Consider the following 12630-nt stretch of genomic DNA (forward strand, 5'->3'; position numbering starts at 1 on the left):
TTGTGCAGGGGGACAGTCCTGTGAGGTGCTCAGAGCTTTCTGCTCCCACTTTAAATCTTGTCAGGTGGACCCAGAAGTGCATTTATTTAACAGCTGTGAGGAGAGGGCACTTGGCACTTTGCAGGATCCCCAGGCCCTAAATTGCTGTGAGGATTTAGGACCATGTCCTAACAATGGGCATGACCCTGAGAGGTGCTGAGCAACCTGCAATGTTCATGGACATCAGTGGAGTTGGAGATGGTCAGCCCCTTTTAGGAGGTGGGTCTGTTTATTGTGTCGATAAAATAGGAATTGCCAGACTGGATCAGAGCAGTACCCCATATAGTGTGGTGTTCTCTCTCTGATGATGGCTGGTACCTGATGCTTAACGGTAAGTGCAAGAAGCCCTGTAATAAACAATGATGGCATCTATCCAGAGAGGAAGTTCCTTCCTGACCTTAGGCAGCTTGTGATTGGTTTATGCCCTGGAGCATGAGTGCACATCACTCTGCATGTGGTTCACAGCATGCAAAAGATTGACTGAGATGGAGTCCAGGATTCCTTGTTCCTGTTTCACTACCTTTGCCTTCATCCTTTGTTACCAGTCAGTGCAACATCTCGATCAAAAAACGTCTCTGTGCCCCCAAAAGAATCGATGGCTTTTAAAATGCATTTAAAACAACTGTCTGAGCCCTGAGAAGTTTTCCTACAAACAAAATTGGACTATTGGGTCCTGACAAGCTCAGTGCTACTTTGACAGCACTTTAAGGGTTCCCATTGGCACCACAGATGCATCAGATGAACACGCTGTGGGCCAGAATCTCCTGGACTCAGCTCCAAGGAAGTTATTGGAGTCCTGCAGGGGATGCCCATGGTCCTTGGTATGTATTTCCAGTCCCTGATGACGGTGCCGTCAGCAGCCTAGCTGCTGTGTGTGCCTTGTGTTCAAATACAGCAAGAGAAGAGCAGGATTTCTGTCAGCCCACACGTGAGAAATTTTATTGAAGAAAACCAAGGCTGATGCAGCAGTCAGCTTCCTCGTAAATCAGACTCCAAAAGATCATCCTTGTTTACAAATGCAGGAAAATGACTGACTGTCTAGCTCCAGATCTACAATAAAACAGATTAATTTCTCTCTGATCACATTAGCTTCAGTCCAGCCATCTCCCTGCTCCCAAGACCTCAAGCTGCACTCTGTCCCCAGTCTTTGTGTGAGGTTATCACTGCTGGGGAGTAAACAGACTGTGAGTCGGAGCAAAATTACAATGTCTTATTAATAGATGTTGTTATAACTCCTTACACTGCATGCAGCATAAATTCTAACTTGCACAGGATTCTGGAAGCAAGAATTGAAATTAAACCACAATAAATCATGTCAAGTTGTTTTCCACGGCTGTTTGACTACTAGGCAATAAATGGGCTTGGCTACGGCACTTTGATTTTACACTTCACTAGAACTTGGAACATGATTTGACTATTTTGTGACATCCCAACATTGTGGAATTCCCAACATTCTGGAGAGACCAGCGTTATAAATTCCTTATACTTAGGAATGTTATGCAAGGGACCTTAACAGGGTTATCCTTGGGTCTAGAAAGCTCTTCTATTGTGTTAGTAGCATTCTCTCCAATGGTGAGATGCACACAGCTTGCCTGAGGGCGATCTGGATGCACAGAGGCTTGTTGGGGGGTTCTTGGTGCAGTGGTAATGGGACTCTGCAGGGGGTCCAGGTGAAGGTGGTTGGGTCTGGGTGTGGGGAATAGAGCTTGGCAGGGGGTCTGGGTATGGGAGAGTGGGGGTCCAGAATCTGGGGGAGTGGGGTTCAGTGGGATGGGGATCCAGGTGCAGGGGGGCTTGTCGGTGTGGTCCAGGTGCAGGGGGAATGGGGCTCAGCTGGGGGGGCAGGTTCTGAGTGCTGGGGAGAGGCTTGACGGGAGGGTCTGGGTATGAGGGGGTCTGGACGTATGGGGGTTGGGTGGATGGGGGAGCGTCTCCCTGTACAGGGATCCCTCCCCCTGCAACTGAGGAGTGATGGGTGCAGAAAGCAGGGTGTGTGTGTATGTGTGTGGGGAGTTTGCAGAGCTTCCTGCACCTGGGGGTGGAATCTCGGGGTGGGTTTGACCCGGCCCCAGATGCTGTGTAGTGGAAGAGGAAGTCTCGTCCTCCCCAGCCCAGCTGGGACTAGCAGCTGAGCCTGGCGCAGGGTTGGAGCCACCAGTTGGGTCTTCCCCAGTCCCGCCCCCCTTCCTCTCAGTGATTTACCTCTCTGCTGGCTGCCCTGGGCACCCAAAACATACTGCTGGGGCGGGTTGCATGACCGCTCTTGTGGCTTCCCTTTGCTTCCCTGTCAGAAAGTCAGTTTTCCGCGGGAAAGCAAAGAAATATGTGGGGGAGAAATTCTGCACATGCGCAGTGGTGCAGAACTCCCCCAGGAGTAAATTCTGCACCAGCTCAGAGCTGCAACCACTTGCACACATAAGTAACTTTACACATGTGAGTAATTCCCTGAGTTCATATATTCCAGTTGAACTCAACGGGAGTACATATGTGCATAAAGTATTTGCAGGATTGGGGCTTTTATTTGCCCATTGGAAATTAATTAGCGGAATGCTCCCTTTCTGTACGGCACTGTGTACGGTCCTTAACAGTTTCTGTGCCCTCTAGGGAAGGGAATGGCATCTTCCCTTAACAGATTTCACCCTTTGAGAGAGGAAATGCCCTGCAGGTGGAATTGTAATCTTCCACGACTGAAGAGAGAGCTTTGACTCCTCTATTTGTATGTGTACACTATCCTATGCAAAGAAGAAAAATTCAATAACCAAGTATTTCCCTTAGCATCCATTCTGTGGGTGAAATACTGGCCCCACTGAAGTCAATGGGAGTTTTGCTATTGGTCTCACTGGGGCCAGGATTTCACCCTCTAATTATTAAATATAGATGGGATGTGGCCTAATAAAAGCAACTCACAGAACACCAGAGCTAAACTCTTCTTGCAGGAAAGCCTCAACTTAGGGCTTTGCCAATAAATTATCATTAGATCTCTCCTTACAGTGTGAGATCAAAGAAGTTGGAACAACGGCTGCTCTGACACCAGGGTAAACCCAGAGGGACTCCTTGATTTCAGCGGAATTTGGCTCAACTTCTCACTTGAACCTATTTCAATATACAAGGCCAAATTCTGAATTGATTTATACCCCTATATTTCCTTGCTGAGGCCCAAGGGAGTGCAAATCAGTGCAGACTTTGGCTTTCATTGTGTGTGTGGTAGGTAAAACGAGTCGGACAGCCCTTGATTACAGAGGTATAGAATGAAGGGATAGGACTGACTGGTAAATGCAGTGAGTAAGATGCCAATTGAAAGTGCTGAGGATTGAGTTCAGTTAGCTTCTTGGGCTGCATTCAGCAGAAAAGTTGTATGCCACTTCCTCCTCTCCACCCTTAAGAACTGCAGCACTTAGTAGTTCTATAACTTGGTCACCTGGCAAGTTATCTTAGAGGATTCTGAGTTATGACTGGTGTAAAACAAAATTGTGAGAGGGTATGAAGGACCTTGGAATGCTTTTCTGCAGTCATCCCAGCTGTCTTGTTGCAGATGCCAATTTGGAACCATGCTCTGAGGTTCTGTTGTTGTATTCCTATATGTTACAGAGTAACACGGCTACCACTCTGAATCAGCAAAAAGAACGAGGAGTACTTGTGTTAGTCTCTAAGGTGCCACAAGGACTCCTCGTTCTTTTTGTATTCCTATATGTCATGCATGTTATGGTCTAAGGACCTGATTCAAAGTCAGTGGGAGTTTCTCTATTAACTTCTGTGGATGTTGGATCAGGCCCTTATAAACCTAAGTAACAATGCTGGTGTCCTTCAGCCTTTGTCATTTCTGAGCCCTAAAATTGAATGTTGGATGAGAGGGATAGGAATAAACTTCCTGCAAAGCCATTGCAACTTCTCCCTCCATCAAGTTCCAAGGCTCTCCTGTTCCTCCAGGCCTCCATAAAGAGCCTGTGAAACTTGAGTTACTCTGATGCTGGCATAGAGTGACTTCCTCAGGAGAGCTGATTTAAAAGGACAATGTCCCATAGCTTAGACATGCTTTATATGTGGAGAGATGTGATATAATAGACATGATTTTTTAAAATCTGGGAACAATTTTTGCTTGGTTTAACCATTCTTGTAGTGTCTGCAACTCAAACCCTTTAAGAGGCATGTGATGCAATCAGTAGCTCACTGCTGAAGGGGAACAGTTTAATTCCCCTCATTTTATCCCCAAAGTTTGTTTAAAAAATACCCTGGTTTATTTTTCTCTCTCCACCTTTTGGAGGTGGGGGAAAGAGAGCTCGTGTAGAAGACAGAGCTCATGCACACCCTATTTCTGTGCACACCGACCCAGATCTACCCCCCGTGTGTCGCTCGCTGCAGCACATTCCTTCCGAATACTATTTTACTGCCCATGAAATAGAACCAGAACTTTTGATCAGTTAACTGGCTTCCAAACAAGCGCAGGGCAAACCCCCAGTTCTCCTAGGCAGCGGGCTAGGGGGGACACGTCCTCCTCGCCAGGGCATGTGGCAGCCTGCCAGGGGACTGGTAGTTGGGTGCTGGTTTGCTCGAGTGATTGAAGGGCCAGTATCGCCAGCGGGGAAAGTGCACCCACGTTTCCCACGCTGCAGCGATGGCTCCCCCCGGCTCCCCTTCCCTAGGAGCGCGCTGCCCGGGATTTGCCGGCGGTCTTTGCTGGGCTTTTCCCCCCCTGCTGCCCTGCCCGTGCCGGGGGAGGAGATGGGGGGGCGGGCGTAGCCACACAGACCTGAGCAGCAGCCGCCACTTTCCTCTCCCTCCCGCCATTTCCGTGCCGAGCCTGCGCCCCCAGGTCCCCCCCAAATCCGATCCCACATCGCTGCTGCCCCGGCTCCTCCCGGGACTTCTGAGCCAGGCGGGCTCCAGGGGCCGGGGAGGCGAGGGTCCCTGCGGGGCTGGTCTGGGGCCAGCCGGGCGGGCAGGGCAGAGGCTCCAGCCCGGCTCCATCCGTCCCCTTCTCTCCGGCAGGCTCTCGTCGCCGGGCGGCTGCGGGGGCTGCGGCGGCAGCAGAAGCGGGGTCATCCTGGACATCGCCTCCCTGAAGATGAACGAGCTGGAGTCCGAGGTGCTGCCCCTGCCGCCCCGCTACCGGTTCCGGGACCTGCTGCTGGGGGACCAGGCCTTCCAGAACGACGACAGGTAGGGGGGTTCCGGGGGTGTCAGCCCCCAGGGCACGGGGCGGGGAGGCGGGGGCTGGCACAGAGGGTATGGGGTGGCCAGGGCATGTTAACCCCCAGGGGCTGGGGCGAGCAGGGCTGGTTCCAAGAGGGAGTAGGACTGGGGTGTTGCTTGCATAGGGTAGAGAGGGGCGGGGGGCAGAGGGAGCATTGCCAAAGGTCATTGGGCTAGGGGGTGCTGGGGGAGAGGTGCTGGTCCAAAGGCCATGTCCGGGGGTGGGGGTGGGGGGGGAGGAGGTGCTGGCTGCCCTCAGGCGGCTCTCCTAGGTGCTGCCCCCCTCCCCCAGCCCGCTGGCTGCGCCCAGGGAACTCTCCAGGGTGCTGACGGCGCGTTCCCATCACTTAAGTGGCAGCGCGGCAGAGCGACTGGAGGCGAGGGGGGATGAGCTGGGCAGTAGAGTGTGTGTGTGTGTTTGTGTGTGTGTGGGGCGGGGAGAATTGCTCTTTCCATTGACCCACTGAGAGTGGGATTCTGTGGGGGACCTAAATGGAGACGCGCGAAGGTTCCGGGAGCTCCCTTAGCTGCTCACTGTGGGTGGAGATCTCCCGGTGTATGGATTTGGAGGCCATGGTTGGGTTGAAGAGTTTGTATTTATTTAAGATTACAGTGCTGGCTGCACTGAACTCCGAGGCTCTGTCTGCAGCGATGATGCTAATTTGAACTGAGCGATTGCAAAGGACTGCTGGAGATGTTGCAAAATTGTTTGCTTCTTGGATTGGCTTGGGATATGGCCTTTTGGATTTTATTTGAAAGTTTCCTTTCCCTCCCCACTCGCAGTGATTGATTAACAGGTCTGCAACGCTAAATGAAAACGAAGAAAAGACATAAGGTGTAAGGGATCTCCTTAAGGATATCAGTGAAAACAAATTAATAAGGAATTGCCTTCCAGTGAAACGTATTTATGGAATAAGAATCAAGAAGCTATAATGCCAGGGGGTAAACTGCAATATTGTAGGTTGTTTCCCACAAATTAGTTGAATGCCTAAACAGATAGCCCTGTCATGGTGAAGCAAATCTTACATGGCTGGCTCTTGAATAGTTATATATAACTCGGTGTACCTTTCTAAAGGCAGCCAGACAGTCATGTCACAATGCCGCTAGAAATACCTGAAGTTCTTAAGTGAAACTATCCGGCAGCAAAATTAACTTATTAATGTCTGAAGTTGGGAATTAAACTCTCTTTTGAACAGTGTTTAAGCTTTCTTTCAAACCTGTAGATTAAATATATAAAGCTATAATTTGGAGGTCAAAAAGGGAAAGGGAGTGTGCCTGTGTGTAATAGATATAATTCACAAATGATATTTTAAATAACCAATTAAAACAATATCCATCAAATAATAGCTACATAAGAAGAACTGGTAATTCTCAGGAATGAATGCTTGATTTACAATGTTTCGAAACTCAAAGCCCCTTAAAAGTCATTACTTAAAACTGATGTAGATGTATCGTGTCCAGTAAGATGACTTTATTCAGGGAAAATGGGAATTTGATTGGAAATAGACTGTCACACAATAAAATAGCCGAATTTCAAAAATATGACAGTGATTTTTATAAGAATGACCACTACCGTTCTACTGTTTTCCATCTTTAAATCATAGTAATGGATGTGAAATACCTTAATTTTTGAGTCACTGCAGATTTTGTGTTTATTCCTTATTCTCATTTGGCACTGGTCATTAGTCTCTGCTTTAGTCTGGATACAGATGTCTCGGATTCAGAAGTTCTCTTGAGTTTTAGTATGAAGCTGCCAGCTTGAGAGTGATGTTTCTGTATTAACTTGGCAAACCTATTAGCTTTGTTTCCAAGATGTTTTCAATTCACTTGCTTTTGGTGCTGTTCTATCCAGTTGTTTGGCTTTCTACCTCAACCTGGAAGTACTGAAAACTCTACTCTGTATTTGGAAATGTTTAACTTCTTTGCTAGTGCCCAGTCCTGCCATCCTTGCTCATGTCAATAACCCGTGCTCACATACCAAGGCTCAAGTCCTGCCATCCTTGCTCATGTCAATAACCCGTGCTCACATACCAAGGCTCAAGTCGATGCTCTTACTGACGTCTGCAGCAGTTAGGCCATTGCAGAACACCTTTGAAAATTCTGCTCTCCTGTCCCACGTACAGTTCAAGGGATTGATGACCATAGTATCTTAGAACTGAATCAAGCTCTCTAGAGGAATTTTGACTAGTAAATTCATAGATTCATCGATTCTAGGACTGGAAGGGACCTCGAGAGGTCATCGAGTCCAGTCCCCTGCCCTCATGGCAGGACCAAATACTGTCTAGACCATCCCTGATAGACATTTATCTAACCTACTCCTAAATATCTCCAGAGATGGAGATTCCACAACCTCCCCAGGCAGTTTATTCCAGTGTTTAACCACCCTGACAGTTAGGAACTTTTTCTTAATGTCCAACCTGGACCTCCCTTGCTGCAGTTTAAACCCATTGTTTCTGGTTCTATCCTTAGAGGCTAAGGTGAACAAGTTTTCTCCCTCCTCCTTATGACACCCTTTTAGATACCTGAAAACTGCTATCATGTCCCCTCTCAGTCTTCTCTTTTCCAAACTAAACAAACCCAATTCTTTCAGCCTTCCTTCATAGGTCATGTTCTCAAGACCTTTAATCATTCTTGTTGCTCTTCTCTGGACCCTGTCCAATTTCTCCACATCTTTCTTGAAATGCGGTGCCCAGAACTGGACACAATACTCCAGTTGAGGCCTAACCAGTGCAGAGTAGAGCGGAAGAATGACTTCTCGTGTCTTGCTCACAACACACCTGTTAATACATTAGCCTATTTCAAACCAGGTTTAATGTTTAGTTGAGTTAGACTAGCAGAGCAAAGTGGGAAAATATGTTTGGCATTCCTATACTTACTCATAAATACCAGGCAGTTCAAATATATGCTTTGAAATGCTTTGATATAATTTTGACAGGAATGTGGTGTTTTATATCTGATGAAAAGTCCCTATGAGAACAGCCCATGGCACTGTGAACAATTTAAATAATGATGTATGCAGACCACATTCCTGGTCTTAGAGTTGGAGTGTGAATAGCAAACTCCCAATGGCATAAACTATCTGATTTATTTAAAAAAGCAAAGTAAAAGGATTAGCATTGTAAGTATCAGCCTGTGGAGCAGCATCAACTTGAAAGGGCTGTGAATACCCTGCCTTAGAAAGGAAGCCAGCAATTACCTTTCTGTCATATTAGAAAGCATTTCTGTTGGTGGGAGAATTATTAAACCATCTTCACCGCAGGGGATGTTGGGGAGACACCTACACTGGATTTAGGTAAGAAAGATGAAGTTGAGGTACCAGAAGAGAAGGTCTCAGAGCAAATAACTAAGTAGCTAAATTAAAGAGCAGTAGGAGCAGAGATTGCATCCAAAAATTCTGCAGAAACTTTGGAATGAAATGACTGAGCTGATAACAAATATACGCAAACTCTCATTGAAATCAACTACGGGATTGGAGGGTAGCAAATGTTGTACCTATTTTTAAAAAGAGAAGTGGGGGTGAAGCTGCAAACTCTACACAATAAGCCTTCAAACAGGTAAACTGGTTGAAACTGTAATTGCAAAATAGGATTTTAATATGCCTTGATAGAGGATGGGGAGAAATCAAGCAGAAGATAAATAAGAAGAAACATTATAGAAGTAGAGAAAATAATGAATGATACAGAACTGAGTGCTCCTATATATCCATTCTCCTCCTGCACAAGGCAAGGGGATACTCAATGAAAAGCAACAAATTTAAAATGGAAAAAAGGAAATGCCTTTTCCCATGACTCACAATTAATCTGTGGAACTCATTGCCACAGGGTATCATTGTGGCCTAAAGATTAGTGTGATTCAAAAGCAGGACTAGACATTTATATATATAATTAGGACAGCCACAATTACATAACATAGGATTAAATTTTATTTAGAAGGGATACAATCCCCTTGCTTCTGGGTACAAGCCAACTGCTAACAGGCATAGATAAGAAATTTCCTCTTTGGGTAGGTTGATCTATGAGGCCGTTCCACTGACCTTAACAGGTTTTGGGTCAGGCCCTAATTGCCCACTTGCACCTTGTTCTGAGGGATTTGATGTTGGCTACTGTCAGAGACAGATTACTGGAGTATACAGACCCCTGGTCCTATCTGGCATGGCAAGTCCTCTGTTTTATGACTCACTGATACCTTGTTGCTATGCAGGCATTCAAAGCAATCAAAATATAATAAAGCTGTGCAATAAAACAAATGTTATTAAGCTCATTTATATTTGAGCCAATGCCCAAAAGACAAAACCTGAAAGGAGTCGAAGTGAAATCAGGAGGGAGATGCTCATTGCTTATGTTTTGCTACCTTTTAACTAACTTGGCAACCTGGTAAAGTTCTCACTTTGCTTTACTTGGAACTCTCTGTTAGATGATATTACAAGCATGTGTATGTAGGAGCTTGGCCAGTTGAGGGGCTGGAGGAGAGGAGCGGGGACTGAGCGTAACAATCCATTGTTGATGTAAGATAGGAATTTATAACAAAAGTTTCTGGTTCTAAAGTGAAATTGATATTTACTGATTAAAGGCAGCTGAGAAAGCACATCTGTGGAACTAATAAATATAGATACAATATATGCCACAAGAGCTTCCCTTTGTATCTTTGTACTCTTGACTATACCATTGTTTGGCCTCCAACACCCCACTCTTTGTCAGTTTTACACTGGGCAGAGCTGACAGCTGGGGAATGGGTAAAAGAAAAAAAAATGAGAACTGTGTCTGGAAAGCAGGTTCATAAGGATCACGTTCTTTGCCCAAGTTAAATAGCCAGCAGATATTTCCAGAAAATCAATGCAGAGAGCCACAAGGCCCATTTTATAGTAGCAAGAAGTAATGGATGTCAGTTTGATTAAATGTATTTTTCTGAATCTAATTATCAACCAAGAATCCTTTTGGTACATGCAAGGATTTTTATACCAGCTCATGTGTGGAAGGTATGCAGTGCCATCTATATAAAGATTTCAGCATCTTCTGTTTTGAATCTAAGATTCTCCTGCTGCATAACCAAGAAACAGCAGTGCTCAGAAGGATTTAACAACAGGCAAACTTTTCTTATTTGTTCCTCCAGGTTAATGGGTCTGTGATGCATTTTCTTCCTCCTTTCTCGGTATTATCCACTTTCCAGCTTTTAAATTTGTCACTAAATGCTACGTCTAAATCATGGGCCAGATTATGTTTATAGATTCCTTTATCTGGCTACAGGGACACCCTATCACTAAAAGATCTGCCTCTTGCACTTTGCAGTTTTGGAAGTTATCCCTAACAAGGAAATGATTTTCTTCTTGAATGCATCATTCAGTGTAATGCTGTACAGTACTGCCCAATTCCTTATCCTTCCACCAATTGCTCTGAATCCTCACTCATTTTCTCTGTAGCTAAAGCTATCCTGTATATACCTGATTGTCAGTAGACACACTGGCAAATTTCTATGACTTATTTAGAGAATATGAATGTTTCTTTGAAAATACAGAAATGTATCCTGAAGTTAATGACATTTATTTCGGTGATGACATGGTACAGAACGGTGCTTACAAAGCTACATTTTAACAATACTTCAGACTATGCAGCCTCTTCCTCATTGGTTAATGTCCTTTTTGTATTGAAATAGGCAGGATGTTCTTAGGGTGAAGGCCCTGGACTGTGACTCAGGAGATCTAGGTACAATTCCCAGCTCTTCCTCCTCCTGCGTGACCTTTGGGGCAATTCACTTCACCTCTGTCTGCCTCAGTCCCCACCTGTAAAGTGAGACTCATATTCCCTCTCTCCCACCTCTTGTCTAGATGATGAATTCTTCAGGGGAGAGCCCGTCTCTTATAACATATGGTGCCTAGCACAGTGCACCCTCAGTCTCACTTGAGACCCCTAAATCCTGTTCTTATACCAATACAAAAAATACAAATTACAGAATTAATAGTAAGATCATATTTTCTTGAACTTCAGATATAGTTCAAATCACATGGTGCTGTCTACCTCTTATGGAAAAATACCAACATAGAATGGAGAGATCACACAGCATGAGATTAAAATTACCCTACTCCCACTAAGCCAAAAATTATCTGCTATCTAGTCACTGGTCAAATACTTTCAACAGCTGTCATATAATGAAACATAAATAAGTTGAGAGCATTGCTTGTATCTATCACTGCACTTACGACTGAAGTTTGAATTCCAGCTGTTTCTGAATGATGCCTTTCATCAAACATACCAGGCAGCACATTTTAGAAGTTGGAACTGTAGGCGGTCACCTGGCAGACTAGCCTCCCCAAAGAGAGGAAAATGAAAGGGAAGAATGAAGGGCAACTGTGCATTGAGACACCATTGCTTTGAATAATGTCCAGGTTTGTATTTCCCAGGGAAAACCAGTAGCTTGGAAAAGGGCTAATAGAAGCAATTTAAATACCTGGAAAGGAAAATTTAGAACATTTATTAATAACTGAGATGATATTGTCCTAAATCCTTACATTGTTGAGAAGGTTCTTAGGCTGACAGTAATCTAGCAAGGGACTAATACTGACATAAGAATTAAGCAAGTCTGATTGGTAATAATAAGCTGCCTGATATTTCCAGTTTAAGTGAAGTGGTGTATGGCTTATATTTCTTAATGTTTCCAAAGTCTTGTGAACAAGCTTCTGATACATCCGGTAGCAAAATAGAATAATAGAATATCAGGGCTGGAAGAGACCTCAGGAGGTCATCTAGTCCAATCCCCTGCTCAAAGCAAGATCAACACCAACTAAATCATCCCAGCCAGGGCTTTGTCAAGCTGCCTTTAAAAACCTCTAAGGATGGAGATTCCACCACCTCCCTAGGTAACGCCATTCCAGGGCTTCATCACCCTCCTAGTGAAATAGTGTTTCCTAATAGCCAACCTAGACCTCCCCCACTGCAACTTGAGACCATTGCTTCTTGTTCTGTCATCTGCCACTACTGAGAACAGACGAGCTCCATCCTCTTTGGAATCCCCTTCAGGTATTTGAAGGCTGCTATCAAATCCGTCCTCACTCTTCTCTTCTGCAGACTAAATAACCCCAGTTCCCTCAACCTCTCCTCGTAAGTCATGTGCCACAACCCCCTAATAATTTTTGTTGCATTCCGCTGAACTCTCTCCAATTTGTCCACATCCCTTCTGTAGTCGCGGGACCAAACATGGACACAATACTCGAGGTGTGGCATCACCAGTGCCGAATAGAGGGGAATAATCACTTCCCTTGATCTGCTGGCAATGCTCCTACTAATACAGCCCAATATGCCGTTGGCCTTCTTGGCAGCAACAAGCCACAAAGCAGTTAGAGTTAGTCAAACTGTAACTTTAATTTTAGCATCCTTTCAAAGATGCAAAAGGAATTCCTGATGGTATTGT

At 45.3% G+C, this 12630-nt stretch overlaps 1 protein-coding gene across 2 annotated transcripts in view; it reads left to right on the forward strand.

Annotated features, from left to right (window-relative positions):
• KCNT1 (potassium sodium-activated channel subfamily T member 1) overlaps window positions 1–12630 on the forward strand; it is a 204871-nt gene that overhangs the window by 21860 nt on the left and 170381 nt on the right. The window contains exon 2 of one of the 2 annotated variants that reach the window (XM_054007779.1): window positions 5026–5196. In XM_054007779.1, coding sequence (XP_053863754.1) covers window positions 5026–5196 — 171 coding nt within the window. Of the gene's footprint in view, window positions 1–5025; window positions 5197–12630 lie in introns of those variants that run through there. The other variant, XM_054007780.1, reaches the window with a different exon arrangement.

This window comes from Malaclemys terrapin, chromosome 17 (assembly GCF_027887155.1).
Source record: "Malaclemys terrapin pileata isolate rMalTer1 chromosome 17, rMalTer1.hap1, whole genome shotgun sequence".
NCBI classification, from domain to species: domain Eukaryota; kingdom Metazoa; phylum Chordata; order Testudines; family Emydidae; genus Malaclemys; species Malaclemys terrapin.